Source organism: Lepidochelys kempii, chromosome 8 (assembly GCF_965140285.1).
Source record: "Lepidochelys kempii isolate rLepKem1 chromosome 8, rLepKem1.hap1, whole genome shotgun sequence".
Taxonomy (NCBI): Eukaryota; Metazoa; Chordata; order Testudines; family Cheloniidae; genus Lepidochelys; species Lepidochelys kempii.
This window is the reverse complement of record NC_136387.1, coordinates 83,386,923-83,414,461: the sequence shown is the minus strand read 5'-3', so window position 1 is coordinate 83,414,461 and position 27,539 is coordinate 83,386,923. Positions and strand designations below refer to the sequence as shown.

Below are 27,539 nucleotides of genomic sequence, written 5' to 3'. Positions count from 1 at the left end.
GTCCAGGGCTCCCCACAGTGGCCCAGGCTCCCTGGGTGGCTTTTACTACTGCCCGGCTTCTTGCCTGGACAGAGGTGGGGCCTCAGGTGGGAAGAGGAGGAGCATGGGGTGGGGCCTCATGGCAAGAGGGGGGCTAAGGCCCACCTCAGTCCACCCACCAGGAAGAGACTGGTGCCACCTTGGGCAGGCGTGGAGTGGCACCACAGGGAATCCAGGACAAATTCTGATCCGGGGCATTTGGACTGGGACTTGAAATGTACATTTCAGGACTCTCCTGCCCAGTTAGGGATTGGTGGTCACCCTACCCCTCACTGGCAGTTTTGGAGAGCTAACACCCAGATGGTGACATTAGAGGAAAATAAGGGAAGGGCACATCCTCAGAGGCCACCTGCTGCATAGCACTGCTACAGGAGGGACATCTGAAGGATCCATATGAGTGGTGAGAGATACAACAGCTAGAGACAGAAGATCAGATTCTGTACTGGGTCTCCAAGAGACACAACTCAGGGCAAGGGGAAACAAAGGTAGCTTTTGGGCTGCTGCAGGGGCTGAAATGGCCCTCAGTGTAACTTAGGCAGGCCTGGAGGCTCCTAACCTGCTGCCCACTCTTTGTGCCTATTACTTGAGGTGCAAGCCACAACGGCCTGAACAGTATGTGTCATGGCCCAACTCAGTGCCTGCTCTTGGGGAGTTTTCCCTCAGGCCCCTGTGGGCTGTTTGCAGCCCCTATTCATTGCCAGAGCAGCATGTAGGGACTGGACCAGAGGAAGGAATCGCTCCCAGAATTCCACAGATACTGTTTCCTGGATTAAGCTCTATGGGCATTGCAGGAGCCCACTGGTGGCTGTACAACACTGAATCCTTATCAGCTTCTGGAACAAAATATAAAGATCCAGATATTTATTACTTAGCTGAAAAATACTAGTCACCAAAGTCATCCCTGGTGTACCAACACTGAATCCACTTGAGTTCCACCAGGGGCAAATTTGGTTGTAGGTAACTCAGTAAATTTTTGAAACATTTTAAATTAGTCATGATTGATGATTAATGTCATTTTTTTCTTTTAAAGGGCATTTTAATAATATGTCCTCACCGCATTAAGTTTGAATGAATGACAAGAGGTGACATCAGGAATTTGGTGAGGCTGTATATATACAGCATATGTGAAAATCATTACGAGTATTAAAGATATATACTATTTAGAAAGCTTCAGAAATAGTTCTTATAGAAATAATTACAAAGCTTAGAAGCCCTAAACTAATTTCCTCATGAATCCATGCACCCCAGCACTAGTTCCCAGCCATCATATTCTCTCAGACATATTTTTTATTTTAAATGGAACTAGTATTACGCTCCTGTAGCTGTGAGAGGTGGGGTGGGGAGAATGCTGTTTATCAATAACTTAATGCTGCTCTCCTAAGATAGTGTAACCTGAAAGAGTAAATTACATAGGGACAGTTTGAGTAATATCTTACTCTGCAAGTAGCCCTATGGAAACATTCTAAAGACCCAATACATCAGAGTCAGTGAGAGTTGAGGGCACTCAGAAGCATCCTAGAATTGTTCCATATCCTGCACCATTGGGCATTGTGGGACAGTTTGTGCCTCCCTTATATGGAGCAGTACTGTCGAGCTCCTTTCTACAGTATCTGAGCACCTTCAGTTGTCAATGGATTTTATTCTCACTGCCCTCCTCCCCCTTTTGTGGTAAGAATGTATTATCCCATTTTTAAGATGGGGAACTGAGGCAGAGTGAGACTAAGGCCTTTCAAGGAAAGAAGATACTTTTTTTTAAATCATGTGGTAGCTAACATGTGGTAATTAATACATGGTAACATCCTAGCATGGATAAGACAGTTGTGGTTTTAACACATTAACAGTTCAACATAAATACAGTAGAACCTCAGAGTTATGGACACCTCAGGAATGGAGGTTGTTCGTAACTCTGAAATGCTTGTAACTCTGAACAAAACCTTTTGGTGATTCTTTCAAACGTTTACAACTGAACATTGACTTAATACAGCTTTGAAACGTTACTGCACAGAAGAAAAATGCCGCTTTTAACCATCTTAATTTAAATGAAAGAAGCACAGAAACAGTTTCCTTACCTTGTCAAATCTTTTTTTTTTTAAACTTTCCTTTTATTTTTTTTCTAAGTAGTTTAGGTTTAACACAGTATTGTACTGTATTAGCTTTTTTTTAATTTATTTTTATATTTTGGTCTCTGCTGCTGTCTGATTGTGTACTTCCGGTTCCAAATGAGGTGTGTGGTTAACTGGTCAGTTTGTAACTCTGGTGTTCATAAATCTGAAGTTCTACTGTACTAGGCTCCACCTGGTGTTTACCTCAATGTGTTAACATGTTAAAGCTACAGCCGTCTTGTTCACACTGGGATTTTATGGCATGTTGGCTAACGTGGTTATAAAACCTTTTTTCCTAATGTGGGTGTACCCCAAGTGACTCGCTCAATGTCACACAGAAAGCATGTGACAGAGCAGGGAACTGATGTGGTGTTTTCTGAGTCCCAATGTGCTATCCTAACCAGTGGCCCAGCCTATCCTACTATGAAAGTTATTCTAGGCAAGCACTGTAGATGTAGTAGGCACCAGCCCTAGTGAGTCACAGTAACCACTGAGATATATGGCTAAGTGAAAGGGTATTTTAAGGCTGTCAGGAAAGGGAAAGGCGGCTAATATCCTAGGTACTGAGGCTTAAACAGTTACAGTTCAAAGTGAACAATATTCGTTCCTGTTTGGGTCCCTGGAACAGTATAGTCGAGAGTCAGGGCCCTACAGGCCTAGTGCCTGGGGTGCCCTCTACAGTCCAGTTTTTGCTCCAAGCAAATAGGTGCTTGCAGATTTCTAAGCCAGGCTCAGTTAATTTCTCTCATTGGGGTTCCTCTACACTCGTGCCCTGCCCAGCCATTGCTGCTCCTCCATAAGTCCCACACAGAGCTGCACCCGCTAGTTACAGCCTGTTCCACGCATGGCTCTACATACAATTAGGGTTGCCAATTTAGGTTGGACGTATTCCTGGAGGTTTCATCACATGACACAATTGTTCATGAAAGATTACTTTTTAATTCCTGGAGACTCCAGGTCAATCCTGGAGGGTTGGCACCCCTACATACCAGTTCCAGGGGTTGACTCTCTGAATTCAGCTTCTTTCCAGCTCCCTGTTTGCCATGTGACCGCTGCTTCAACTTTCCTGCAGTTCCTCACTTTCCATACAACCACTGTTTCCAAACAGAGCCTGGAGTGGCAACTTCCTGATTCATGACCTTTTCCCTTACCTGGCCAGGAGGAAGAGGAATGTGCATTGGGGAAGGGGCTAATGGGAGTTGTAGTCCCTTGCTTAGTGGATGCATCACAGAATTCATAGTGCTCTAAATGTAGGAACCTGGTTGAATCCAAAGCAGCAGAAAAAGAGAGATTTGCATCATAGTCATGTTCCAAACAGGAATTTCAGGATTAGTTCTGGTATGTCTCTTGAGCATCAACTTTTGTGGGTCAGAGCTAGCACCAAGTCAAAAGTGATGCCAGCTCCAGCTGACATACAATGGTGAATCCACAGCAGAGCGCTCCACTGTTTTGGAAGAAAGGTCGAGTGGAAGGGAGGAGATTTGGGGAGAGCTCGTTTTACAATATGTACATTTTGCTAGCTGCTGCTCCCATACTTGGAAAAAGTTGCCCAATGTGCTTCTAGAAATGACAAGGAATTATTTCGTCTTTGCAGTGTTGGAATCATTTCACTGTTCACAAACACTCCTTTGGTTGTCTTGACAACAAAGCTTATAGCAGTCTTTATTCTGGGATGGAGATGCTACTCTCACTTTGGAAGCCATTCTTAAATGTACTGAACCTAAGGTCATTTTCTTCTGTTGGCTCTTTAGTTTTCTCCATTATCTGTGATGAACCTGAGAGAGAAGAGCATTTACCAAAGAATCTCAGAAATTAGGTCCCTTTTAATTTATAACAGAAAGCCTTACAGACCCAATTCAGGAAGGTGCTGAGACCCTCTGATAAGGTGCTGAGCACCTTCAATCCATATAATGTCAATGGGAGTTGAGGGCACTCAGTACCTCACTGTGACAGCCTGCAGATGTGGCATATGTAGCTGTATAATCAATATGATTTTGTTTTCTGTGTACCACACCTTTAAATCCCTAGGATTCTCTTGTCTGTTTTGCAGGACAGAGTTGAAGCAGCACGTTACTGAGGACACGCACACATTGTTCTTTCTTGTTGTTTCCATTAATTTGGAATAAAAATTACTCAGACTGAAAGTATAACTGCTGTATATATATTGAAAAACATAATACCAGAGAGTAGGTGAGTTTATATGCAGTCTCAGCAGAATCACATGGATTTTCAAAAGTAAAATATACCTGGTTTACCATCCCAGGTAACATAGTTACCTATCAGTCAGCTGAGCCCTTGATATCCTCTTTATAAAAGTTACATCATGGCTGTACTGAAGTTAGAGGAATTACTCCAGATTGACACCATCATAACTGTGGGCAGACTCTGGCCCATTTATCTTGCTTTGGATTTGGAGGGAACATTAACCCATGAATAACTTAGCCACAAGTGGGCAATGTGGGCATTTACTTTAGGCACAGATAGTATTGGTGTAGTTCTGCATCTCTTGATAACAACTTGTCATATTTAAAACTACTTCTGGACCCTTTCATTTTAAATCCAAGAAGACAACATTGCAGGCAGTGCTGCCATTAGTCTTTCCTTGGTTATGCTGAAAAGCCCTAGGAATGAAAGCCTGTCATGGGACTGTCCCACTGCTAGAGAGAGAGGCTCCCATAGCATAAGACCAGATGTTACAGCTGAGCCTTAGCTGCCTCTTAGAAATTCAGTACGTAAGGAAGCAGAAAAACAGGCTGAACTGTTCATAGTCCAAGCCACCTCCCTTATTTTTCAGCTACTGTGAATATTTACCTTTAAAAACTTACCTTTAAGGTACTGCCTGCTTAAAAGAATGGACTCCAGGAGAGCATCTTTCTTTCTGGGAGGTCCACATATCAGTCATCTGAGGCTCTTTTACAGCCAATGATAAAGCTCTCTAGCTCCTGGTCACTAATGAAATCAATGGCCACTTTTTCCTAGAGAGAAGCCCTCCAAATCCCTGCTGGGATGGAAAAGAATAGAGAGCATATTTAATTGTCTGTCCCTTTCAAAGAACTTCAGACATATGTGAATAGAGATCATATCTGACATTCTCATTATGTGTGTTGGTCATTAAAAAGCTAAGGCACAAAATGAGTTACACCAAGCAAGGGACATAAAAGGCAATAAGAAGAGTTTATTAAAATACATTAAGAGCGAGAGAAAGACAAAGGAAAGTGTAGGATTTCAGGTCTCTCTAGTGGAGAAAGAGAGCTAATAACTGATGACATCAAGAAGGCTGAGATTTTTAATGCTTATTTTGCTTCAGTCTTCACTAAAAGGGTTAGTGGTGACAGCTACTCAACACAATTAATATTACTACAAGAGAAAAGGAACACAAGCCAAAATTAGGAAACAGTAGTTTAAAGGATATGTATATAAGTTAAATGTTTTCAAGTTGGCAGGCCTGATGAAATTCATCCTAGTGTACTTAAGGAACTAGCTGAAGCAATCTCGGAACCATTAGCAATTATCTTCAAAAACTCATGGAAGATGGGTGAGGTTCCAGAGAACTGGAGAAGAGCAAACATAGTACCTATCTTTAAAAAGGGGAACAAAGAAGAGCTAGGGAATTATAGACAAGTTGGCCTAATTTCAATACCTGGAAAGATACTGGAACAAATTCTTAATCAATTTGTAAGCACCTAGAGGATAATAGGGTTATAAGTAATAGCCAGAATGGATTTGTCAAGAACAAATCCTGACAAACAAACAATTTCCTTTTTTGATGGGGTTACTGGCCTAGTGGATGGGGGGGAAGCAGTAGACAAGATATATTGTGATTTTTTAGTAAGGCTTTTGGCACAGTCTGACATGCGATTCTCGTAAACAAACTAGGAAAATGTGGTCTAGATTATATTACTATAAAATGGATGCACAGTTGGTTGAAAGATAATACTCAAAGAGTAGTTCAGCAGTGGTTTGCTGTCAAACTGGAAGGACGTATCTAGTGGATTCACACAGGGATCTGTCTTGGGTCTGGTACTATTCAATATTTTCATTAATGAATGAGGTAATGGAGGAGAGAGTACACTTAAGAATTTACAAATGGTACCATGCTGGGAGAGATTGCAAGCACTTTGGAGGACAGAATTAGAATTCAAAACAACCTTGACAAATTGGAGAATTGGTCTGAAATCAACAAGATGAAATTCAGTACAGATAAATGCAAAATACTACTCTTAGAAAGGCAAATGAAATGCACACACACAAGGTAGGGAATAACTTGGCTAGGCAGTAGTACTGCAGAGAAAAGGATCCAGGAGTTATAATGGATCACAAATGAATATGAGTCAGCAATGTGATGCAGTTGCAAAAAAGGGTAATATTCTGGGGTGTATTAACAGGAGTTGTATGTAAGATATGGGAGTTAACTGTCCCACTCTACTCAGCACTGGGAAGGCCTCAACTGTAGTATCATGTCCAGTACTGGGCACCACACTTAGGCCAGAGGAGAGCAACATAGGTGGTAAGAGGTTTAGAAAATCTGACCTATTAGGAAAAGTTAAAACAACTGGGCATGTTTAGTCTAGAGGGGGAAAAAAAAGACTAAGGTATGACCTGATAACAGCTTTCAAAAATGCTAAGGGCTGTTATAAAGAGGATAGTGATCAATTGTTCTCCATGTCCATTGAAGGTAGGACAAGAAGTAATGTGATTATTTAGCACAGGAGATTTCGGTTAGATATTAGCAAAACTTTCAAACTATAAGGGTAGTTAAGTTCTGAAGTAGGCTTCCAAGGGAGGTTATAGAATCTCCCTCACTGGAGGTTTTTAAAAACAGGTTAGACAAACACCTGTCAAGGATGGTTTAGGTTTACTTGGTCCTGCATCAGCGCAACGGGCTGGACTTGATGACCCATTGAGATCCCTTTCAGCTCTACATTTCTATGATTTTATGATCTCCATGCAGTTTATTGCATAGTAGGCTCAGTCCTACAGTTCTTGCTCAGACAAAATTCAGTGTCAATGGGAGTTTTTGGCTGAGCAGGCTGCAGGATAATGTGCACTGCAGCTTTCTTAACCCAACATGTAGAGAAACATCCATGACTGCCCTTTACAATTAATTACTGGGAGTCATCCTCAGAATTTTTGTAAGGCTCTCACACACACACACACAATATTTTATAACATGGGAACAGTGTGACCTGCCTGGGTTGGTTTTTTCCTCTTATTTTTACAGCTTCTTTTCCAGCTGGGAACAAGTAAATGCATATAATATAATCTTCTATTTAATTCAGAAATTGACTGTCTTTGCCATGTCCCAAGAATGAAAAAAGAAAAACCCACACAAACCTGTTTCATTTTGCCGTGGTTCACTTGCGCCTCCCTTGGAAAAGCCTCCCCAGGGAAGGCAGCTTCACAGTTTGAGAAGCACACAATGCTAGGTTTCTTCTTATATGAGTTAGAAATAAATCATCTCTGCATAAATCAAAGTGATATAACACATCTCTCTGTTTATACTGGAGCCATAGGGATGGAGAGTTACATCTCAAGTAGACCCAGGCAAATACTGCAGTAAAGTATCTATGAACATTTGTTAGAGTAAATGCAGTGAATTACATTGGATGGCATTCTTAAATCCCTTATTGACTGTATAATTGCTATTCAGGCAGGGTTTTGTTGACATAAACATTTGGGGACATTCATACACAAGATTATGTGTGTTTGTATACAGTTCTTTTATTTGCATGCAATTACACATGTTCATGTGAAACCACCTAGTTGCACTTGAAACTATCCAAGTTATAGTCATCCAATCATGGAATTAAAAACAATACCATGTGATTAGTCACAAAGCTTGACCAGCAAACACTGAATACTTATAGTGGGCACTCCAGAAACTGGAGTGTGTTTGCATAAAGCATTTGTTGGATAATTGCAAATAGCAAACAAATTCTCAAAGCCCTAGTCTGGTTCTTAGCTTGTAATTACTTCAGGGCTAGGCCTGTATCTTTGTATGTGTTTGCCCTAACACAGGAAGGCCATTGTCCTGACTGAGGCCTCTGCTGTATAACACAATTATTTGTTAATAATCATAGAATATCAGGGTTAGAAGGGACCTCAGGAGGTCATCTAGTCCAACCCCGGACCAATCCCCAATTTTTGCCCCCGATCCCTAAATGGCCCCTTCAAGGATTGAACTCACAACCCTGAGTTTAGCAGGCTAATGGTCAAACCACTGAGCTATCCCTCCTCCCTAATAATCTACCTGCTGGCAAATCACAAATAGAAGAGGGGCTAAATTCATTGAATAACTTGTTTGCTGAAGAGAGTTGGTCTTGCTTTAATTATATGACTAATCAGATAGCTTATCTGAAAAAATTTGGGTTAATAAACAAAACCAGATTTTTGCAGCCCTGCATTTGGACTAATTATTGTTTCTCTGCTTCTGTAGATTGGGGAGCCAAAACTTGTGCTCTGCCTGGACTGCTCCACTGAGACCATGAGCAATCACCTTTTGAACACTGATGATGCCGAAACTGTCATGAAACAAATTGAAACGTACTACCAAGCAACCGAGCCCATGATTGCATATTATGAAAAGAAGACACAGTTATGCAAGGTAAATTACTTAACTTTTGAATTAAGCTATTGTTCTCCTCTTCCATTATGTGAATGGTGTTTCAGGATTAGTGATGGAAGGACCATTTATAAACTGCGCTCAATTCCTGCCAGCCTCCCACAGAGCTCATATTCTGATTTGATTTCATCTTTCTCTTGCTTGATTTATTTTCTCCTGCGCACAGACTGGCATCGGCAATTTCAAATAGTCTCTGTAAAATACACTGTTACTTTCAAACACCAAGTGGAGCAGCCTGCATTATGCAACTTCTGCAATCAAATGTCTGACTTCTGGAAAACAATTTTAAAGCATAAAAAGGCAGATTCACCTAGAATACCATGCAGCACCACAAACCATAGCATCTTCTCCTATTAAAATCTTTTATTTAAAAAAATCTGTGTATACTTCTCTGCATGGTCACCCAGGACCCAGGGTAGCATAAATAACCTTAGTGTGACATCTAAACCTCCCTCCTGTGCAGAACTGAACACACACCTCCACACCAGGTTTACATAGCCCATTAGGGACAGATCTTCAGCTGGTGTAAATGGCATAGGGCCACTAATTTCAATAGAGCCACATCTTTTTACACTTGCTGAGGATCTGACCCTCATAGCGTGACTTTAGTTTAAGTAAAAAGAATGAATAAGCAGCACTTTGTAGAGCTGCAAGAGGAAAACAAATATAAGTTTAATTGATTGATGTTGATGTGCCTTGGAATACAATGGTCACCCCCCCTCCCCCCACATTCACAGATCACCTTAAAGGAGGACAGAAAGAAGTTCCGAATCATGCATAGCCCAGGGTTCCCCAGTCACTCATTTGTGCCTTGACCTGGGGCCAGATTCGTTCTTGCTGGCACTGGGAAGTAAATTACATCTTCCAGTTCCATCTTGGGTCCCTGCACCCAGGAAAGGGCCAGTGGTGATATCAATGATGTCAATTCCACCTGAGGACCCCCCCCAGCCCCACAGGGCAGAAGCCCCAAACCCCACCACTCTGCCACAGGGCAGAAGCTCTGAGCTCCCCCTGCCCCAGTTTGTTAGGTGGAGAGTGGAGTGAGGATGCGGGGGGCTCCACGAACCGCGCTTTAATTGTAAAAGAGCCGCATGCGACTCAAGAGCAGAGGTTTGGCCACCCCTGTACTATGTGAACAAAAAATTGTAGTGGATAAAATAATAACACTTGGTCAGTCGTTTTGCTGTGAGAGTAATATATAGTAAATGAATGAATTCACATGGCTGGCGCTCTTTTGGGTAATGTTGATTGCTCCTGAACCACGGAGATCTGACAGGTTTCAGAGTAGCAGCCGTGTTAATCTATATCTGCAAAACGAAAAGGAGTACGTGTGGCACCTTAGAGACTAACCAATTTATTTGAGCATAAGCTTTCATGAGCTACAGCTCACTTCATTGGAATGCATCCGATGAAGTGAGCTGTAGCTCACGAAAGCTTATGCTCAAATAAATTGGTTAGTCTCTAAGGTGCCACACGTACTCCTTTTCTTACTGAGATCTGAGTATCACTGGTGGAGGGGAAATTTGCAATTTGCAGGGCATGGGTTTTGCTTTCTCACTCATACCAAGTTGCAATATATTATTCAGACTGCTGTGTGCTGCTCTGTGGCAGGGCTAGGGGTTTCTGCCCTGGAGGGAGGGAGGTCTCAGGTGGAAATGGCATCATTGATATCACCACTGGCACACTTGTGTGCTCTCTGAGATAGAGAAGTGGAGTGGAAGTCAGGTGAAAAATAGAAAAATCCAATACTACTTCTGATCACAACTTCCTTGTATTCTAGATCAAGGAATTTGTCACAGGCTTTGTTACTTTATGGATCTAGCTATGTGTACAGGATAGAGTCTTTCTGTAAAAGCATTTCGAGATATGTATTTTGTATACTTGCATTTTATTTTAAACATAACTCACGTTTTCACCCTTAGGAACCTAGTTCATTCTTAGGTGGGAAGGAGCCATTAGAAGGGCGCTGTGTGCAGGGAAGGAGGGAGGGTTTCTGGCCAGTGTATTGGGACTTAAAGGTGAAACAAGTCCTACTCCACCTCACTGATGCTGGGAAACCCCTCCTGCTCAGGCCTGTGCTCCCAACAGATGAAATTCGCTGCTGTGCTAAGGGCCCACACAAAATGTATGCCCCTTTAAATCTGACAAACCCTATTTTGAGGGATTGGGAAGGATTTAAAAGGGCATAGGGTGGGATTTGAAAAGGTGTTTAAGGGGCCCAAATCCCACCCAGCTCCCTTAGGCTGCTTTGAAAATCACAGTTGTCTTTATTTTTAAATGCAGCCTGCCTCAGTACATGACCAAATACTGCTTGTGCTTTTACTTGCAGGGAGATTAGCAATCTTACTTAAATGTTCCATGGTGCAGCTCTCAGGAGCATAAGGATGCAGCACTTCTAAAAGAGCCAGCCTTTGCGTTGGCACAGAGCAAAAAGACAGAGTTGTCAACTGGCTTGTCAAAGAGAAGACTATTTTTATTTGGTTTCAACATTTGGAAGTGAATTTAAGGCTGAGACACGGGGTCAGAGTGGCAGCCCTGGCACCCGAGTCCCCCCATTTAGCCACAGAACAGGTACAGTGCGGGGCAGTCACAGTACAAGCTTCCCTCCACTTCGCAGCTCACCAGCTCTTCAGTCAGGAACTGGAGGGGCTACGTGTGCACGGGAGAAATTCACCTTGGCGCAAAAGGCCAGCACAAGGCCTAGAGTGCCCTCAATTGGTACATCACCCCGCGGCCCAGGGATGTGTTTCAGCTTGAGTGAGAGGAGAGGTGGGTGCATTTCAACTGCCTGAAGTTTACATGTGAGCAGGTTCCAAACTTCCCTTTTGTCTTCTGAAATTTCTTACTGACTGCCCAGTACTGCCTCCCGAGTCTCTGGTTATAATGTCTCGTTTACTTGGTACAGAGTCAAGAATCTGTTTGCTATATTTTTGTGTATTTAATTTTGTTTTTAAAAAGTCCTTTCTTCCACTAAACAATTAGTCCCCGCGTTCTATTATATCACCGATAGAGGACTGTATCAGTCACCTAATAAGGCCAAGTGCCCTCTGCCCCCTTAATGTAGTAATGGGGGGGCGTTAAAAAAAATAAACAAGTTGTGTGCCAGTCACTGCCACCTGCTCAGCCATCTACTTTATGTTTCATCCCTACCTTGCCTCTAGCTGTTCACTGCCCAGTTAGGGTGCAGACTCGTTGGGGGATAGGGAATCAATATAAATACATAAATAAACAACAGGATTCTTGCCAGCCTCAGCCATTAACTGCATCCATAGCTTTCACTCCACCCAAAAATGCATTCCTAGAACATTTGTCACTCCCGTTGATAGTCTCTCTTTCTCCCTTTACTTGGTCTTATTAGTGTTCATGGTCTTGCTGTTGAAAGGAACAGACACACACAGCGCATTATCACATCCTAGCAATGGTTTCTTACTGTTTTCTCCAGCTCCTACATGTAGGTTTTCCAAACACTTTGTAGTTTGCCCCTCTTTAGGTCACTCTGACAAAGGATATGAATGTAGCTCACCCTGTTTAGTGGTTTAAGTCTGAACTGAAAATGTTTTCTTTGTGGGCTAGACTTGTTAGTCTTTGTTTTGAAGAGTCACTTTCCCTACTGCTGTATAGCACCATGATACATGGGAACGGCCCTCTATGAATGAGTGACAGATCACTTTCCTGGCTCATGTAATCTTTGGCCAGCAAGGGTGCCAATTAAATGTCAGTTAGGTGGGGAAGGTAGAGATGTGGACCATCAAGTAGGGGCACCATATTTTATAAAGAGCCCAAACATCAAACCTTAGTTTGTTCATTAACTGCATTAGATTTACTGTTAGAACATTTGTGGAAGGAGCCTTAAGGACCTTATGGAGACCAAGAACCTTTGGAGTCAATAGGATTCTTGAAATGATGATTCGACAGTGTCAGATTATTGTGGCCGGAAGGTCAGGTCTCCATTTGAAGTCACTCTTTGAACAAAAGATAACTGCTAACTGCTTCTATTCAGCAACTAAGGCCCTGCACCCAACAAAGGTATTGGAATCTTAATATGCAAATGATTCCCACTGTCTGTGAACCTGACAGGAATAAATGGTTTCAGAGTAACAGCCGTGTGATAGTGAACCTTTCGAAAGCTCAGCTGAGCAGAGGCACAGGGAGTGTGCCACATTGATGTGCAGTTTCAAAAGAAATCTAATCAGAGAGAAAAAAGGGGATAGAATTGAAGGGTTTTGGGGGTTTAGTTTGTTTCTAATCTGCACATTTTCCATTCGAGCAGATAGCTTCCAAACCCTATTCTGGGCGTCAAAGTGACTGTAACGGTGGGATAGAAGTTTTTCCATTTAAGGAATTTAAAATCTTGGTATTAGAGGCAATTCAGTTCTCTATGATCCCTACCATGTGTGACGCAGTGCACCCAGCTGGTAACGACGACTACAGATTGTTTTTACAGATTATTCCTATCCTACATGTAAGTGCAGAAAGTACTTTTGAAAGGAACAAAGACTAACTTCCTTAATACAGAAGCATTCATGCTGTCGAGTGTTGTTTTTCAGAAATACAAAGCTGCTGCACTATTTTAATTCAGAAAGCTGATATAAATTTGCAGTTAACTATTGAACTATGTCATTTTGGGGTAGCTGCTTGTTATGGCAGAAAAACAGAAAAGTGAAAAATTTCATAACAAAAACGCAAAAGTCAAGGTTTAGTTACAATAAGAAAACTCATGGCAACAGTCAATCCCAGGTGCACGAACTAACTTATGGAACCATACTCACATTTATTATGTGTGATAGCCACATGTGAATCCAAATTAGGTGCTTCTTTTAGAAAGGGCTGTATAAACAAAGACACAATTTAGGCTGCAGGCTGCATCTCAGGAGCACTGCAGCACACATGTAGGCTAAAATTGTATGCTAAAAGGTTTTAGAGCAAATGTTGATTTTTTTTCTAGTACAAAATCAAATTATGAACCACAAATATATTTTACTCTTTTTGCCATTGAACATGGTTATCCACAGGGACAGGGTTTTTGAGGAATTATAAGTTGTCTTCCACAGTATAATGGTTAAGTGAAGCAGAGTATGGGTCTGGTTTCTTATTGTATTTGGGTGCCTAAAGATACAGGCTATTCTACCTGTGTAGCTACATGCTGGACTGAAAGGCAGGCTGCATCCACACTTGTCACTGAGGTGTGTAGTTACACATGGCAGTGAAAGGCTCTGGCAGGGGGGAGGCAGCGAGTTAAGGCTCCAGCAGCAGGGAAGCTCCCTGCCAGCTCTTTTCCCTCTGCCCCCCTGCTAGATCCTTTCCCTGCTGCCTCTCTCCTGTTGCTGGAGCCTTTCACTGTGGCAGGGAAAGTCTCTGGCAGCGGGCCACTACATTGCTAAAAATAGCAGTGTAGACTTGGGAAGCGCTGCTGGGGGTTGGAGGGTGGTCTGGGACTGTAGCCGAGGGGTTCAGGTGTGTAGTCTACTACTCGCCTAAGCAGTGCCTCACTATTTACAGTGCTATTTATACCCTTTCTAGCTGGCATGCTGTGTGTGTACACACCCCACCATAAGTGTAGACATGACCACAAATAGGCACCTAGTAGGATTTTCAGAAGTGCCTAAGTGCCTCACCCCCATTGATTTCCAGGGGTGAATTAGTCACATAGGTGCTTTTGAAAATCCCACTAGGCATCTGTCTGCATCTTTAGGTGCCTAAATACCTTTAAAAATCAGGCTTGATATCTAATGTAATAGTGGTTTATTCAGTAGTTCTGCTTTTTACTGAGAAAGACAAATTCTGATTATTCTTAATATCTGACTCATCCTTTAAAGCTTCGTTTATTGACAGTATGTAGGAGTTTAATAAGTAATATTAACAGCAATGCCATAGGCAATCAAGCAAGATCCCAACCTTGGTTTACAGTAGCTGAGTAGGTGTATTCCTAGGATACTTCATGTTCAAATAGACAGCTAAATAAAAAGAGTGTGCACTTAGCAAATAATGTAAGCAGCCTGGCCCAGTGGATTTTTAGGGATTCATAAAACTTCCCTATTTCAAATTACATCAGCCTGAAGTTTAGCCTACAAGATGTCAATCCAGATGCAGTTTTTTCCTTCTACTTTTAATAACAGCTCTGAAAAGTAGTTAAGTCATGTGCTGGTTAAGGAGAAGTAAAAGAAACTTTTAGTTACTTATTGCAGACTTTTTGCATAGCTGTTACAAAAACCCCAACAATTATTCAAAGAAATTGTCATACTGGATAAGACCATCTCGTGGATTGTCCAGTCTCTGATAGCATCCAACACTATATGCTTTACCGTAAGGGTACCTACATGGTCTCGTTTCTATAGTCAAAAGCTCCATTTCCTCTGTGGCAATTTCAAGTTATGCATTTTCAATACTAAGTCATGCAATGAAATAAAAATATGAGGAAGTATAAAATAAACTGAAAATACCACCAAAATAAACAACACAAGGACTAAAGGACTGAGTGTAATATTCATTTTCAGACTTCACACTAAAACCCTGCGTGTTGGAATTTACCTAAAACTGCAGTGGAATTTCCAATCAGATGCACCACAAAAACCAGAGAGCCTTAATACTGTATTTAGATCTAGCTCACAACAGAGGACACACAGTCTTGAACTTACCGTACCATTTGTAAGTTCTTATCTTGCAGGGTCCATCATACACTTGAAGGAACAAACTTCTCTTTCAGGCAGTGCTGCTCGCTGAAATCATACAGGTGCTGGGATAACTTTGTGCTGTATCCTGCGAGTTGGACCTTTTCCCTTCATGTCTGGTGAGGGCCAGTGATGGCGGTGGTACGGGGCCCATTGTTGGTCAAAATTGTCAGCGTTTCCCATTGAGTGGATAGATTCCAGCAGCTCTTAAATAAAGTGTTGCGAATCCCATGTTCAGGAAACCAACTCTTGATGCTGACAGTCTGGCTATTGGCCTGTGTTCTAGCTCCCATTGTTAGGAAGAGTCACTGACGGGAGGTCTCCACTGCAATAAAAAACCTGCAGCAGCGAGTCTCAGAGCCCGGGTCAGTTGATTAAGGCTTACGGGGTTCAGGCTGCAGTGCAGATTTTTGGGCTCAAGCTGGAGCCTGGGCTCTGAGATCCCCACTTCCCTCACAGGCTTTCAGAGCCCAGGCTACAGCCCAAGCCCAAACGTGTAAATTACAAATTTTAGCCCCACAGCCAAGTCCTGTGAACCCCAGTCAGCTGAACTGGGCCAGCTGTGGGTCTTTTATTGCAATGTAGACATACCCCCAGAAGGTGGTAGCAAGGCAACTACACTGGTTGCATTTGCTAACCTCCTCCCAGCAATGGTTGAAGATACAGGATCTCGGGAATGGAGGTTGTTCATAAATCTGAAATGTTCCCTAACTCTGAACAAGACATTATGGACTTCAGCCACTGGGGGGTTGGGGCTGCAGCCACGGAGGATGGGTGAGGGGCTTCTGACCCTCGAGGCACCAGCGTTCTGGGTTCCTGCCCCGCAGGAGCACCAGAGCTCAGGGCTTTAGAGCTGGAGGGAGCTCGGGTTGGAGATTCAGCCCAGCAGTTCCATTCCCAGCTTCTGCCCCACAGCTCCATTCTCCTCCCTCCAGTTTCTGCCAGGGGTGTGGGCACACCGGGGCTTGGGACTTTAGCCACGAGGGGAGTGCTGGGGCTGAAACCAGCACTCCCCCTTTAGCAAAGTCCTGAGTCCTGGTGCCCCCCCCGGGGCTGAAGCTGGGAACAGAGCTGCGGGGCTGAAGCCCCGAGTCCCAGCGCTCACCCCAGGTCTAAAACCCTGAGCCCTGGTGCTCCCGATGGTCAGAAGCCCCGAGTTCCCCCTCCCCCGTTGACCAAGAGCCCTGACCCCCCCCCCCTTCGGCCCCATGGCTGAAGCCCCAAGGCAATACGGTACTTGCTGCTGGGTTTTTTTGGTCTCCACTGCTGCCTGATTGATTATTTCCGGTTCTACAGGGTGTCCAGTTGACCAGTAAGTCCGTAACTCTGGTGTTCATATCTTTGAGGTTGTACACTAACGTGCTCGTGCTGATTCTTTGTCTTCGGCCTACAATACAGTTGACCATGAGATCTAATTGGTTTGTTTGTGAACACAAGGAGGGGTGGATGGATCCTTTCCTGGGTGTGTCTGTTCTTTTACTCCTAAGAGAACCCAGAGTGTAGTTGTGGGCAATAGTTCCGCTGCCCCATGAACTGTCTCATGGGGTACTACAGCGGTGGATATTGTCACCTCACTTGTTTCAATCGGTAGGAGGGAGAGTAGGAGACATAGGCTACCGGGTATCCTTGATTTTTAGATGTTACCCCCCTCCATCCCCATTGGATCCACCAAAATCCAGAGTTGTTAACCTTTGGGCACATTGCAAAACATATCCTTTCCCCCTCTTCTCTAAGGCTGTTGAGGAGGGAATGTGCTGAGGTGCTCTAGTTATGGACAGGCCTTTATTTAGTGATTTTAAAATTATGGGATAGGCACATAGAGCCCTGAATGGGCAGCTAATGTTATATTTTAAAAATTTGAGAAATAAAAGAATTTTGAGGAACTTTTCTTGCACTGAAATTTTGCTGGCTCTAAAATATGTATTTTGTGTGCATACAGTGTAGAGTTTCATACTTTGGAAGAAACAATTGAATTAGAGATTGAAACTTTAGTTCAGATCTCAAATTCTGTTTCACTACATAGATGAAGCCATTATTTATCAGTGGTAATAAACATGATAGATTGGATTACAGATCCTGTTTGCAGATATTTCTGGAATACAAAATATAAAAATTTAGAGAGGTGTGTGAATGGTTTTAATAGGCCAAAGATGAAACTCAGAATAAAAAAAGCATCTGACACTAAATACAAACGAAGAAAATCGATCCATAATGAAAAGAAATAAGCTGTTTCCAGATCTCACTCAATCACTGTATTAATCTACACGTTTCCCATATAATACACAGAACAATTAATGGCTGTAAACTCTGTTCCCCACAGCCAAAACACTGGTAATTATTCCACAGCATAGGAAGCAGTTTTACTCTTTCTTAGTCAGTTCTCCAAAGTTAGTCTAACAGCCAGGAGAAAATGTGGTCAAAGCAGAATCTGTGAAGAACACAAGGCTAAAGAGAACAACTCAGACTTATCTCTTTTGAAGAAAGTGAGCAATGGACCAGAACAAAAGCAGTGCCCACTGCAGAACATGCACTGCCCAAAGGTCATGAAAAAACTGGAACAAATTCACAAAGCTTGAAATACAAAAAAACTCAAAACTGACATGCTAGGTTGGGAGCTGTTGCCTGAAAGCCCTTACATCATAGGATTATATGCAGTGACACTTCAAATGACAAGAAAACAGTAAACAAGTCAGTGCTAGGGACTTATTTTTTTTTACCAGTATTAAATGGGGCTATTTTATTGAGTTTATGTTTAACATAAAATAGTGTTAAAATAGAATCCCAAAAATTTGAGAGTCCTTTCCATATATCAAAGTGGTTACGATATTTTAAACTTCAAAGGACTCTGCAGAAAGATCAATGTACAATTGAGCGACCTACAAAACCTCCACGTGATCTAGTGGAAGCATAAGAAATGAATACGCTGTTTTCCAGTTCAGCATTTAATGAAGCTGCAGACACTACAGTAGGATTTTCTTAAGGAGCATGTTTATAAATCCAATCCCAAATCCAATAACCCAGAATTAGTACTGCTCTGAGTCCTTTGGATCAATTATTTAGACAACATGGGTAATTTAAATTGTTACAACGTAATCAGCATGGGCTGATGTTCACAACATCATTTCTATGTAACCTACTTTTTGTTTTAATAGATAAATGCAGAAGGAACGCCAGAAGAGGTTTTTCTTCAAGTTTGCACAGCAGTTGACTGCTTTCTGAAAAAGGAAGAGGAAGCATTGTCTCTTTCAGCAGAAGTACAGTAATGGTTTATACGCAAAAGTTTCATCTTATGTGCACTTGTCACACTTGACTAAAATGCTGTTCAAAGCAATATCTGCTGTTTTGAGAGGTATCTGGAATTAGTGCATGTGGTATTCAATGTTATTTTAAAATAAATCTTTTATTTATAATCATACAGTATGCTAAATACAAAATGGTCTCCACACTAAAACCACACTAGTACTGTATGTTGTTTATCAAATTGTTTGCACAGGTTAAAAGCAGCATGGTGAACAGCAGCTCCAGTTTATAGTATCATGCATTTGAATATAATCATATGTATTGCACAATCAGCGGTCAGCTCCGTCAACTGCCATATAGCAAAGACTTTCAGGATTGCTCTGTCTCATTGCAATGAGGTTATTTTTTTTCTTTCATTAATTAACACTGTTCATTTTTGTGCTAACACTTAGCTTGTTCCTGATTTATAGTGGTTGAAATCTGTTCTCTGCCATTGTGCTTGATAATGGAATATTCCTGGAATTAGTCATGCTAATTTGTGGAGCTGTGGAAGTTGAACAGACTTTTAACACTTCCCCAAAACACTGTAAATGCATTGAAAAAATGAACGGAACATGCAGAAATTAACAAATATTGTAGAGGTCTGTCCATCTGTTGCCATCGCACAGACAAAACTGCTGTGAAATCTTTGCTGTGCTGGTAGAATTTGCTGTATATTGTAACAATTTTCTAATTGGGCAGGGATACCTTTGTTCTTTGCTGAAAACATGAACTGAGTAATGTTGGTACAATTAAAAAAGTGCAAACAGATATTTCTCCATGCTAATAATAGTTGCATATTTCACTGTTAAAAATTAGCATGTGAAGTTGTTCAGCAGCCATTATATATAAAGATTAGCAGATACTATTAAATCATACTCTCTAAGTATTCCAAGTGTAAATTTCAGTTTTGGATCCTCATCTGTTGTCTTCTAGTGGCACTGCCAAACTTTGAAAATGACAGTCAAAAAGAAAGAAAAAAAAAAGAGGCAGGGATTGTTTGATTCCTGTTGCTTGTATTTTTAACAATCTATCTTTCCAAAATATCTGCACAAAAATATGCAAAATCATATCATATTTCCATCTACTCAGCCAAAATGCTTTTGGTATACTGGTAGCCAAAACACCCCAAACTTATTTGAGTCTTGTGAAGTAATTGCATCCTCTTACTGTGCTGTTGCACCAGTCCATAGTTTAAGTTTGCATGATTGATCTTTCCGTCAACAACTGTACTTTCAATGAGCATTTATGGGGCAGATTTGTATTTTTAAAGTTATCTTTCTTGTAATGAAGACATAATACAAATAAAAAGTATGGACAAATGCTAAGAGTCGTAATTTATGCCGTAGTACACTTGGGTTTGATCTTGCCTAAAGCTCCATAAAATATGGATAACTGATAAATATAAATCAAATAAAGCACTCTAAACTCCCCCTCCCTCCAAATCATGGCAAGTTTTTTTTTCCCCCCTTTTCTTCTAGTTCCTTGCCATCTGCCATGTGAGCAAATAGCTCCAGTTATTCACTAAAGGGCAATTTTAGACCTGGTTTTCTCCTTTAATCGTGGATGTTCTTGCTTCCTTGGGTTCCTTTATAAGTTAACCTTTTACCTCTGACACCAACTGAAGTGCTAGGCGAACTCCAGAACATTGCCATGAACGACCTGGAAGGGTATGTGATACAACATGTCTAGCAAAACACTTCTTGGAAATAATCAATTTACCTTCAGAATGCAGCCAGACTCCTCCAGCTTGAAGAGAAACGTCCTTTTAGCCTAGATCTGAACCTGGTGGCACTAATGGCTGTACTCTTATGCTATTTTTCCAATAATTAGAGGATTTTAGAATGATCATGTGGTTGTAAATTATCCTAAGCACACCCACATACAGGTATTTCTAGTTGTTCCTTGAGTTATTTCTCATTACAATGACAATTAAAATGAGTGGAATGTGAAACTCTGATTTTTGGTGCTGTCCCTCAGAAACCGATCGTCAGTTTCTAATTCCAAAAGTTATTTACAATATTAGTCAATATACAGTTCCATATTTTAAATGTAGTATGTCAAATCTTACCCTTAATTCCACCCTCCTTCTTATATCACATTTCCTAGTCCAGTGGTTTTCAACCCGCGATCCGCGGATCCGCTGAACATCTGCACTGTATGTCTAAGGGGTCCGCGAATGGTGACTAGGAAAATAAAATTTCAGATCTCAGAAAAGGCTTTCTGTTTTTTCTGATCAATCAAAAGGATTTGAATACCCCCACCTACAGGTCAAAACCCAGAAGTGGTGTTGTTACCATAGAAGCCCAAAGTTTAGTGCCCTTTCTCACACTGTGTCAAATGCTGTGCACTGAAACATTTACAGTTGAATTCTGTTCAGTCTAAGACTTCTATGGTAGGAGTCTCTGGATCACAGGTTGAACTTTCAAAGGGGTCTGCAACATCCATGTCAAATTCTGTAGGGGTCTGCAAATGAAAAAAGGTTGAAAACCACTGTCCGAGTCCATCAGGTATAGCCGCTGTGATGCCAACCTAGAACCAATGCAAACATTACATGGATCAAATATGCAAGTATCTCACACACACACACAAGATTTCCCCCATCTCAGTAAGTAACACTGTTTTTGTGTAAGTATATTATATATTTGATATCCACCACTCTTACATATATCTTCATACACATACATACTGTGTGTGAGAGAGATAATTGTGTGTGCGTGCACACATACATACACACAAATATTCATTCAAATTAGAAACAGGGCTTTAATCAAGAGATTTTAACTAAGGGATTTCATGTCTGAATTCCCTCATGTCTGAAACCCCCCACCCCATTCCGCCCTTCCCCTTCAAACTGTATTAACCTTTCCCCTGTGCACATTTGTAATTTTTTTCCCCACTTCTGTATTATGGTTATTTCCCTCTAAGAACATTTTAAAAGCCCTTCAAAAATAAGATGACAACAGATTTCTCTCTTTAGTAATCACTCTTCACCAAAACAGCTTCCATGACAGTAGTGTAACTGAGTGGGAGAACATAGTATTATATGTTCCCATGATATTATAGATTCTATCACACAATAGCTTTTGTCTTTCATCAAAGAGAAAAGTGAAATACATATGGTATCTTTGTTGTATTATATATCTTTAGGTTTATTAATTTCTCAAAGTATATGAGATGTTTACAGATGATGTATTACATCATTCAATGTTTTTAGTAACTGTACTATATTATCTACTCAATATATTATAGGCTTAAACTTATTTTCCTTAGAAACAAATAGTATGAAAACCTAAATGAAACTGTGAAATTTAACATTGTGATCAGGCTACAGTTAAAGTTACTATCAAATGCAATCAGCCAATTACCCTTCTTATTGCCATGGTTTTAAGCTAATGTGTTTCTTTTACATTCTAAATCACTCTGAAAATTTGAGTTCTTGTTTCAGTGGAAAACTAATACAGTTTAAAATAATGCGTGTTTCTGAATCACCAGCGATACAGTTCAATAAAAAAAGTTATTAGTTCAAAAATATCACAATAATTACAAAGCTTTGCAGACATCAGCACGTTTTGAGATTAATACAGCACACCAAAGTTGCTAACGTTCCTTTCTTCTTCAGTCTGAAAAAACAACAACAACCCAATTTGTGAACAGGATATGAGAAAACTAAGGCTCTTATCCTGCAAGAGGCCGAGCACATTCTATTAGGTGCAGCGTACGTTCAGTTCTCACTGAAGTCAACAGTAGTGCCAAGTGCTGAGCCAGTGCAGATACGGGCCCTTTAAGTATTCATGTGACCTACTAAAATGTACTATTTTCTATTGTTAATGTTAGTTAAAAAATTAATTTCTACCCAGAAAGGAAATCACAGTAAGCATTCTATATATAAACAGAGCGTATCCACATAGTTTATTTCTCACAGTTCTCCTGACAATTGAACATTATTTAAGAACATACTGTATACACAGATAAGAAGAAACATACAAAATGTTTTAAATGATGCACGACAAAATCCAGCAGTATAAAAGAATGCATGTGAACCTTTGCTCACTGCTCAGGCTAAATTTAATCACTTGTTTAAATAGTAATAAAAATACAATCTTTCATGGATCTTGTGCAGACTACAAAAGAGGAAAATTATTACCATATATATGATTTATATTAGGCAGTTTTCTTTGATGAGTTGCACTACCAACTCCAAATGCAGAGGCAGAAGGCTGTGTACTTTATTTTAAAGGAGTTAATGTTGAGTATTAGGGACTTTACACAGTTACTACCACTGGCACTTTTCACCATATTTTGTACACGTCACATGATCATCTTATATAACATTACATTTAAAAAATATATCTGAGTGACAATTTTTTAACATTCACAAACCATGAGCTGGTTAAGGAAGCAATGCAACAGTTGCTCCCTGTAGTGCTTCACTGTTGGTAATAGAGTTCATTGTGGTAAAAAAAAAAAAAAAAAAAAAAAAAAATTAGAAGAAGTCAATGTGATTAAGCAGCTCCAATTTAATCAAGACCTGTAACCAACCATCACTGGAACAGTGAGTATTTTTTAGAGTATATCCTAGAAGCAAACACTGTCATTGGTTAAAACCTTGCCTAAAGAAGTCAGTTCCTGTGCGGAAAACTATTTCACAACAAAACTGCAAGCTACTAAACTGTTTTTATATAAATACTTCATCTTCTCTGGATCTCATAACCAAGTTCTTCAAAGCCTTTGGAATTTATTGTATCTTTAAATGCGTGCTCTCATTTCTGGCTCAGCCTTCTATATTTTTTTCCTTTCTTTTTTGTTTTGTTTTAGATTCACCACCTAAAAATGACTTAAGGTGGGAAAAGGAAAGTCTCCCAGTGAAACCTTCTGCACACTAGGAATGTTCAGCTGCTGTTCAGTGATCAAGAACCGTGACAGTTCAGAGCTGTAGTTTGACGAGTACACCCAGGAAGCTGTCATGCTGTGAGTGACATTTCAGGGAAAGCAGAGTCTTTCCAAAGTGTGCACGGAATTAACAATGATGCCATTGTTACTTTTCAAAGAGGATTGTAAGCCCAGGTAGTAAGTCTGCTTCCCATGTCATCTATTTGCTGGAAAGTAGTTTGGGTCAAGATAATTGTAACTGGTGCCTTGGGACATGCAGTAGTCTCTATCTAAGAATGTCTCTGCTCTGTAAATAGGCTGTAACTGGTGATCTTCCTTGTGAATCTCTGTTTCATGTAGACTGCAAAGGAAAGAAAACACAATTTGGCAAGTGAACTTATTTTTCATAATATATTCACTTCCAGAACAATGAATATATGTTTCTTTTTATTATTTTAACTGACAGATGCATGTCAAATTCTATATCACACACCATTACTTCACAGTTGAGGATTTCAGAGAACATACTTTCCCTGTCTCATACTTAACAGTCCAAATATTAATTACTCTCTCCATTACACTGAAAGAATGCCTGACTTTCACACCACCAGAAAACACACCAAAAAGAACTATTAGAAACACACTTTACAGTTATAATCTAGTTACATCTAACTTTCAAGAGGTATCATGGAACAGATAAATCCCATATAGCGAAGAATTTACTCAGTGTTTACGCCTTAAAGGGTTATTCAAGTAATTGCAAATAAGAAGCATCAATGCTTGCTGCTCACCAGTCGGAACAAGAATCACAGAAATCCAAGGACATTTCTTGAGGGCAATCCTGGCAGTGCCACCGAATGCCTTGAATGGGTTCAGTTCCGCAGTTGTCACACTGTGAAACATATTGAACAAAAAGGTAGTGAAAGAAAGAATTTATGTTAAAAATATATATAGTTTCATCTCAACCAATGTACTGCATTCAAAGGATAATAAAGAGCATGGTTTCTTGAAAAATCATCACCACCTGCAGATGAGTTCTGTATAATCCTGAAAGCTTGTCTCTCTCCACAACAGAAGTTGGCCCAATAAAAGATTATCTCACCCACCTTGTCTCTCTAGTATTTATAAATTAACAGATCCTGGGAAAGACCACTTGGACCGCTGATGATCATCCTACTTTCTGCTTCATTCCCCACTCCCTCAAGGCTCCCATTGCAATTATCCTTCTGGCCAACAACAGATGGACATGCTTTCCTCTGGAACCTATCAGTGTCAGTCCTAAACTGGCCAGATGAGTTGCTGCAGAGTGATACAAGGCAGTCCTTTCTAGCTCAGGGGTGAGCATGATGACCTTGCAATTCTCCAAACTCGACAATCTGAAATGCCTGAACTTGGGATCCTCTACATGCAAGCAAAATGTGGTATCACTAGACAGCTGCATTAGCAACCTTTTAAGGTAAGCTGTACGGAAGACTAAAAAACAGTTACTCACCTTCTTGTAACTGTTGTTCTTCGAGATGTGTCGTTCATGTCCATTCCAATCAGGTGTGTGTGCATGCATGTGCACAGTAGCTGCAAGATTTTTCCCTAGCAGCAACCATAGCCTGGCCACCCTCTGGAGTTGCGCCTTCATGGCACCCAATATAGAGAGCCCTGCCGACCCATCACCCCCGCAGTTCCTTCTTGCCAGCTACTCCGACAGAGGGGTAGGTGGGTAGGTATTGGAATGGACATGAACAACGCATCTCGAACAACAGTTATGAGAAGGTGAGTAACCGTTTTTCTTCTTCGAGTGCTTGTTCATGTCGATTCCAAATTGGGTGACTCACAAGTCCAAGTTCAGGAAGCGGGGTCGGAATCATCCACTGATTGCAGCACTGCTCGTCCAAAGGCCACATCGTCCCTGACCTGCTGGGTAATCGCATAGTGCGTGGTGAAAGTGTGGATGAAGGACCATGTCGCCGCGCTGCAGATTTCCTGAGTGGGGACCTGTGCCAGGAAAGCTGTTGATGAAGCCTGCGCCCTAGCGGAGTGCGCAGTGATCGGGGGTGCAGGAACTCCTGTCAGGTTGTAGCATTCCCGGACACAGGATGTAATCCGTGACAAAATGCATTGTTACAACACAGGCAGACCTTTCATTCTGTCCACCACTGCCATGAATAACTGGACTGATTTTCTGAACAGCTTAATTCTCTCGATGTAAAAGGCTAGCATCCTGCGGACATCCAGAGAGTGTAGTCTCTGCTCCCTGCCACTGGAATGTGGCTTAGGGTAGAACGCTGAAAGAAAGATGTCCTGGTTCACGTGAAACTGTGACACAACCTTCAGGAGGAAAGCAGGATGAGCTGCACCTTGTCCTTATAGGACACAGTACAAGGGGGCTCTGAAGTTAGGGCCTTGAGTTCAGACACTCTCCTGAGGTTATCGCCACCAGGAACGCCATCTTGTAAGGGAAAGAGAGAAGGGAGCACGTTGCCAAGGGCTCAAAGGGTGGTCCCATAAGCCTAGAAAGGACCAGGTTGAGGTTCCAGGCTGGGACAGGCTGTCAGACATTAGGATATAGCCTGTTGAGCCCTTTTAAAAACCGGCTGACCATAGGGTTAGCAAACACCGAGCGGCCCTCCTCGCCTGGGTGAAAGGCCTAGATGGTGGCTAAGTGCACCCTTATCGATGACAACGAAAGCCCCTGCTACTTCAGATGGTGAAGGTAGTCCAGAATAAGCAGCACTGGGTCCAGCGTCGGCGACGAATGGCGCAGCGCCAACCAGATTGAAAATCTCTTCCACTTGGCAAGGTAGAGGCTCTCATAGAGGGTTTTCTACTGCCAAGAAGGTCTTGTCTAACCTGGTCTGAACAGGAAAGCTCCATCGGGTTCAACCATGGAGCTTCCACACCGTAAGGTAAAGTGAGTTGAGGCTCAGATGTCGAAGACCACCATGATTTTGCGTCAGAATGTCCGGGAAGAGTAGCAGGGCTTCCACAGACTTGTCTAGGAGAGATGTATACCAGTGCTGTATACTTGCAGGTGTATGGAATGTTCTACACAGAAGTTCCACAGCATGAGGGCTTCCTGGCACAGGGGAGAGGACCGTGCACACCCCTCCCCCCCCATTTGTTAATACAGAACATTGCAGAGGTGTTGTCTGTCATGACTGATACACATTGTCCCGTTAAGTATGCCCGGAAGGCCTGGCATTTCAGGCACACCACTCTCAGCTCTCTGACATTGATGTGGAGAGCCAGATCCACCTGAGACCAAAGACTTTGAGTCCTGTGGTCTCCTAAATGTGCTCCCCAGCCCCTGTCTGATGCATCCGTCACTAGAGACGGGACGGCTGTGGACTGGCAAAGGGGAACACTGAGCATACCTCCTGAGGGGTGAGCCACCACAGGAGGGAGTCGAGGACCAGGAGAGGTAGAGTCACTATCCTGTCCAGGCTGTCTCTGGCCAGGCGGTACACTGACGCCAGCCACGACTGAAGAGGTCTTAGTCTGAGCCTGGCATGCTGCACCACATAGGTACAAGCCACCATGTGTCCCAGAAGCTTCAGGCAGTTTCTTGCTGTGGTGGTGGGAAACTGTCTGAGGCCTCGAATGCTATCCGTCAGGGCCTGAAACCTTGCTTGCAGCAAGTATGCCCTGGCCTGGGTCAACTCCAATACTGCCCCTATAAACTCTATCCTCTGGACAGGGGACAGAGTGGACTTTGCTTTGTTTAAAAGGAGACCCAGGTTGAAGAAGGTGGCTCTGATAAACTAGACCTGAGCCTCTACTTGGGTCTTGGAGCGGCTCTTGATCAGCCAGACGTCGTCGAGGTAAGGAAACACCTCAACCTGGTGCCTGTGCAGAAACACAGTGACGACTGCCATGCACTTGGTGAAAACCTGAGGTGCTGCTGACAGGCCGAATGGGAAAACTGTGAATTGGTAGTGGGTGCTGTCCACCATGAACCTGAGG

General features: G+C 41.9%; 2 protein-coding genes across 3 annotated transcripts in view; one reads left to right on the top strand and one right to left on the bottom strand.

The window, feature by feature from the left end:
• AK5 (adenylate kinase 5) overlaps window positions 1-20,032 on the top strand; it is a 150,282-nt gene extending 130,250 nt beyond the window's left edge. Inside the window, exons 13-14 of the mRNA XM_073357295.2 lie at window positions 8,578-8,745; window positions 18,584-20,032. Coding sequence (XP_073213396.1) covers window positions 8,578-8,745; window positions 18,584-18,694 — 279 coding nt within the window. The 3' untranslated portion in view covers window positions 18,695-20,032. The remainder of the gene's footprint in view (window positions 1-8,577; window positions 8,746-18,583) is intronic.
• Window positions 20,033-22,590: 2,558 nt separating this feature from the next.
• The window catches only part of ZZZ3 (zinc finger ZZ-type containing 3), a 67,701-nt gene continuing 62,752 nt past the window's right edge, over window positions 22,591-27,539 (bottom strand). For both annotated transcript variants that reach the window (XM_073357288.2, XM_073357289.2), the window contains exons 10-11: window positions 24,374-24,474; window positions 22,591-23,943 (exon numbers count right to left, since the gene is read on the bottom strand). In XM_073357288.2, coding sequence (XP_073213389.1) covers window positions 23,799-23,943; window positions 24,374-24,474 — 246 coding nt within the window. In that variant the 3' untranslated portion in view covers window positions 22,591-23,798. The remainder of the gene's footprint in view (window positions 23,944-24,373; window positions 24,475-27,539) is intronic.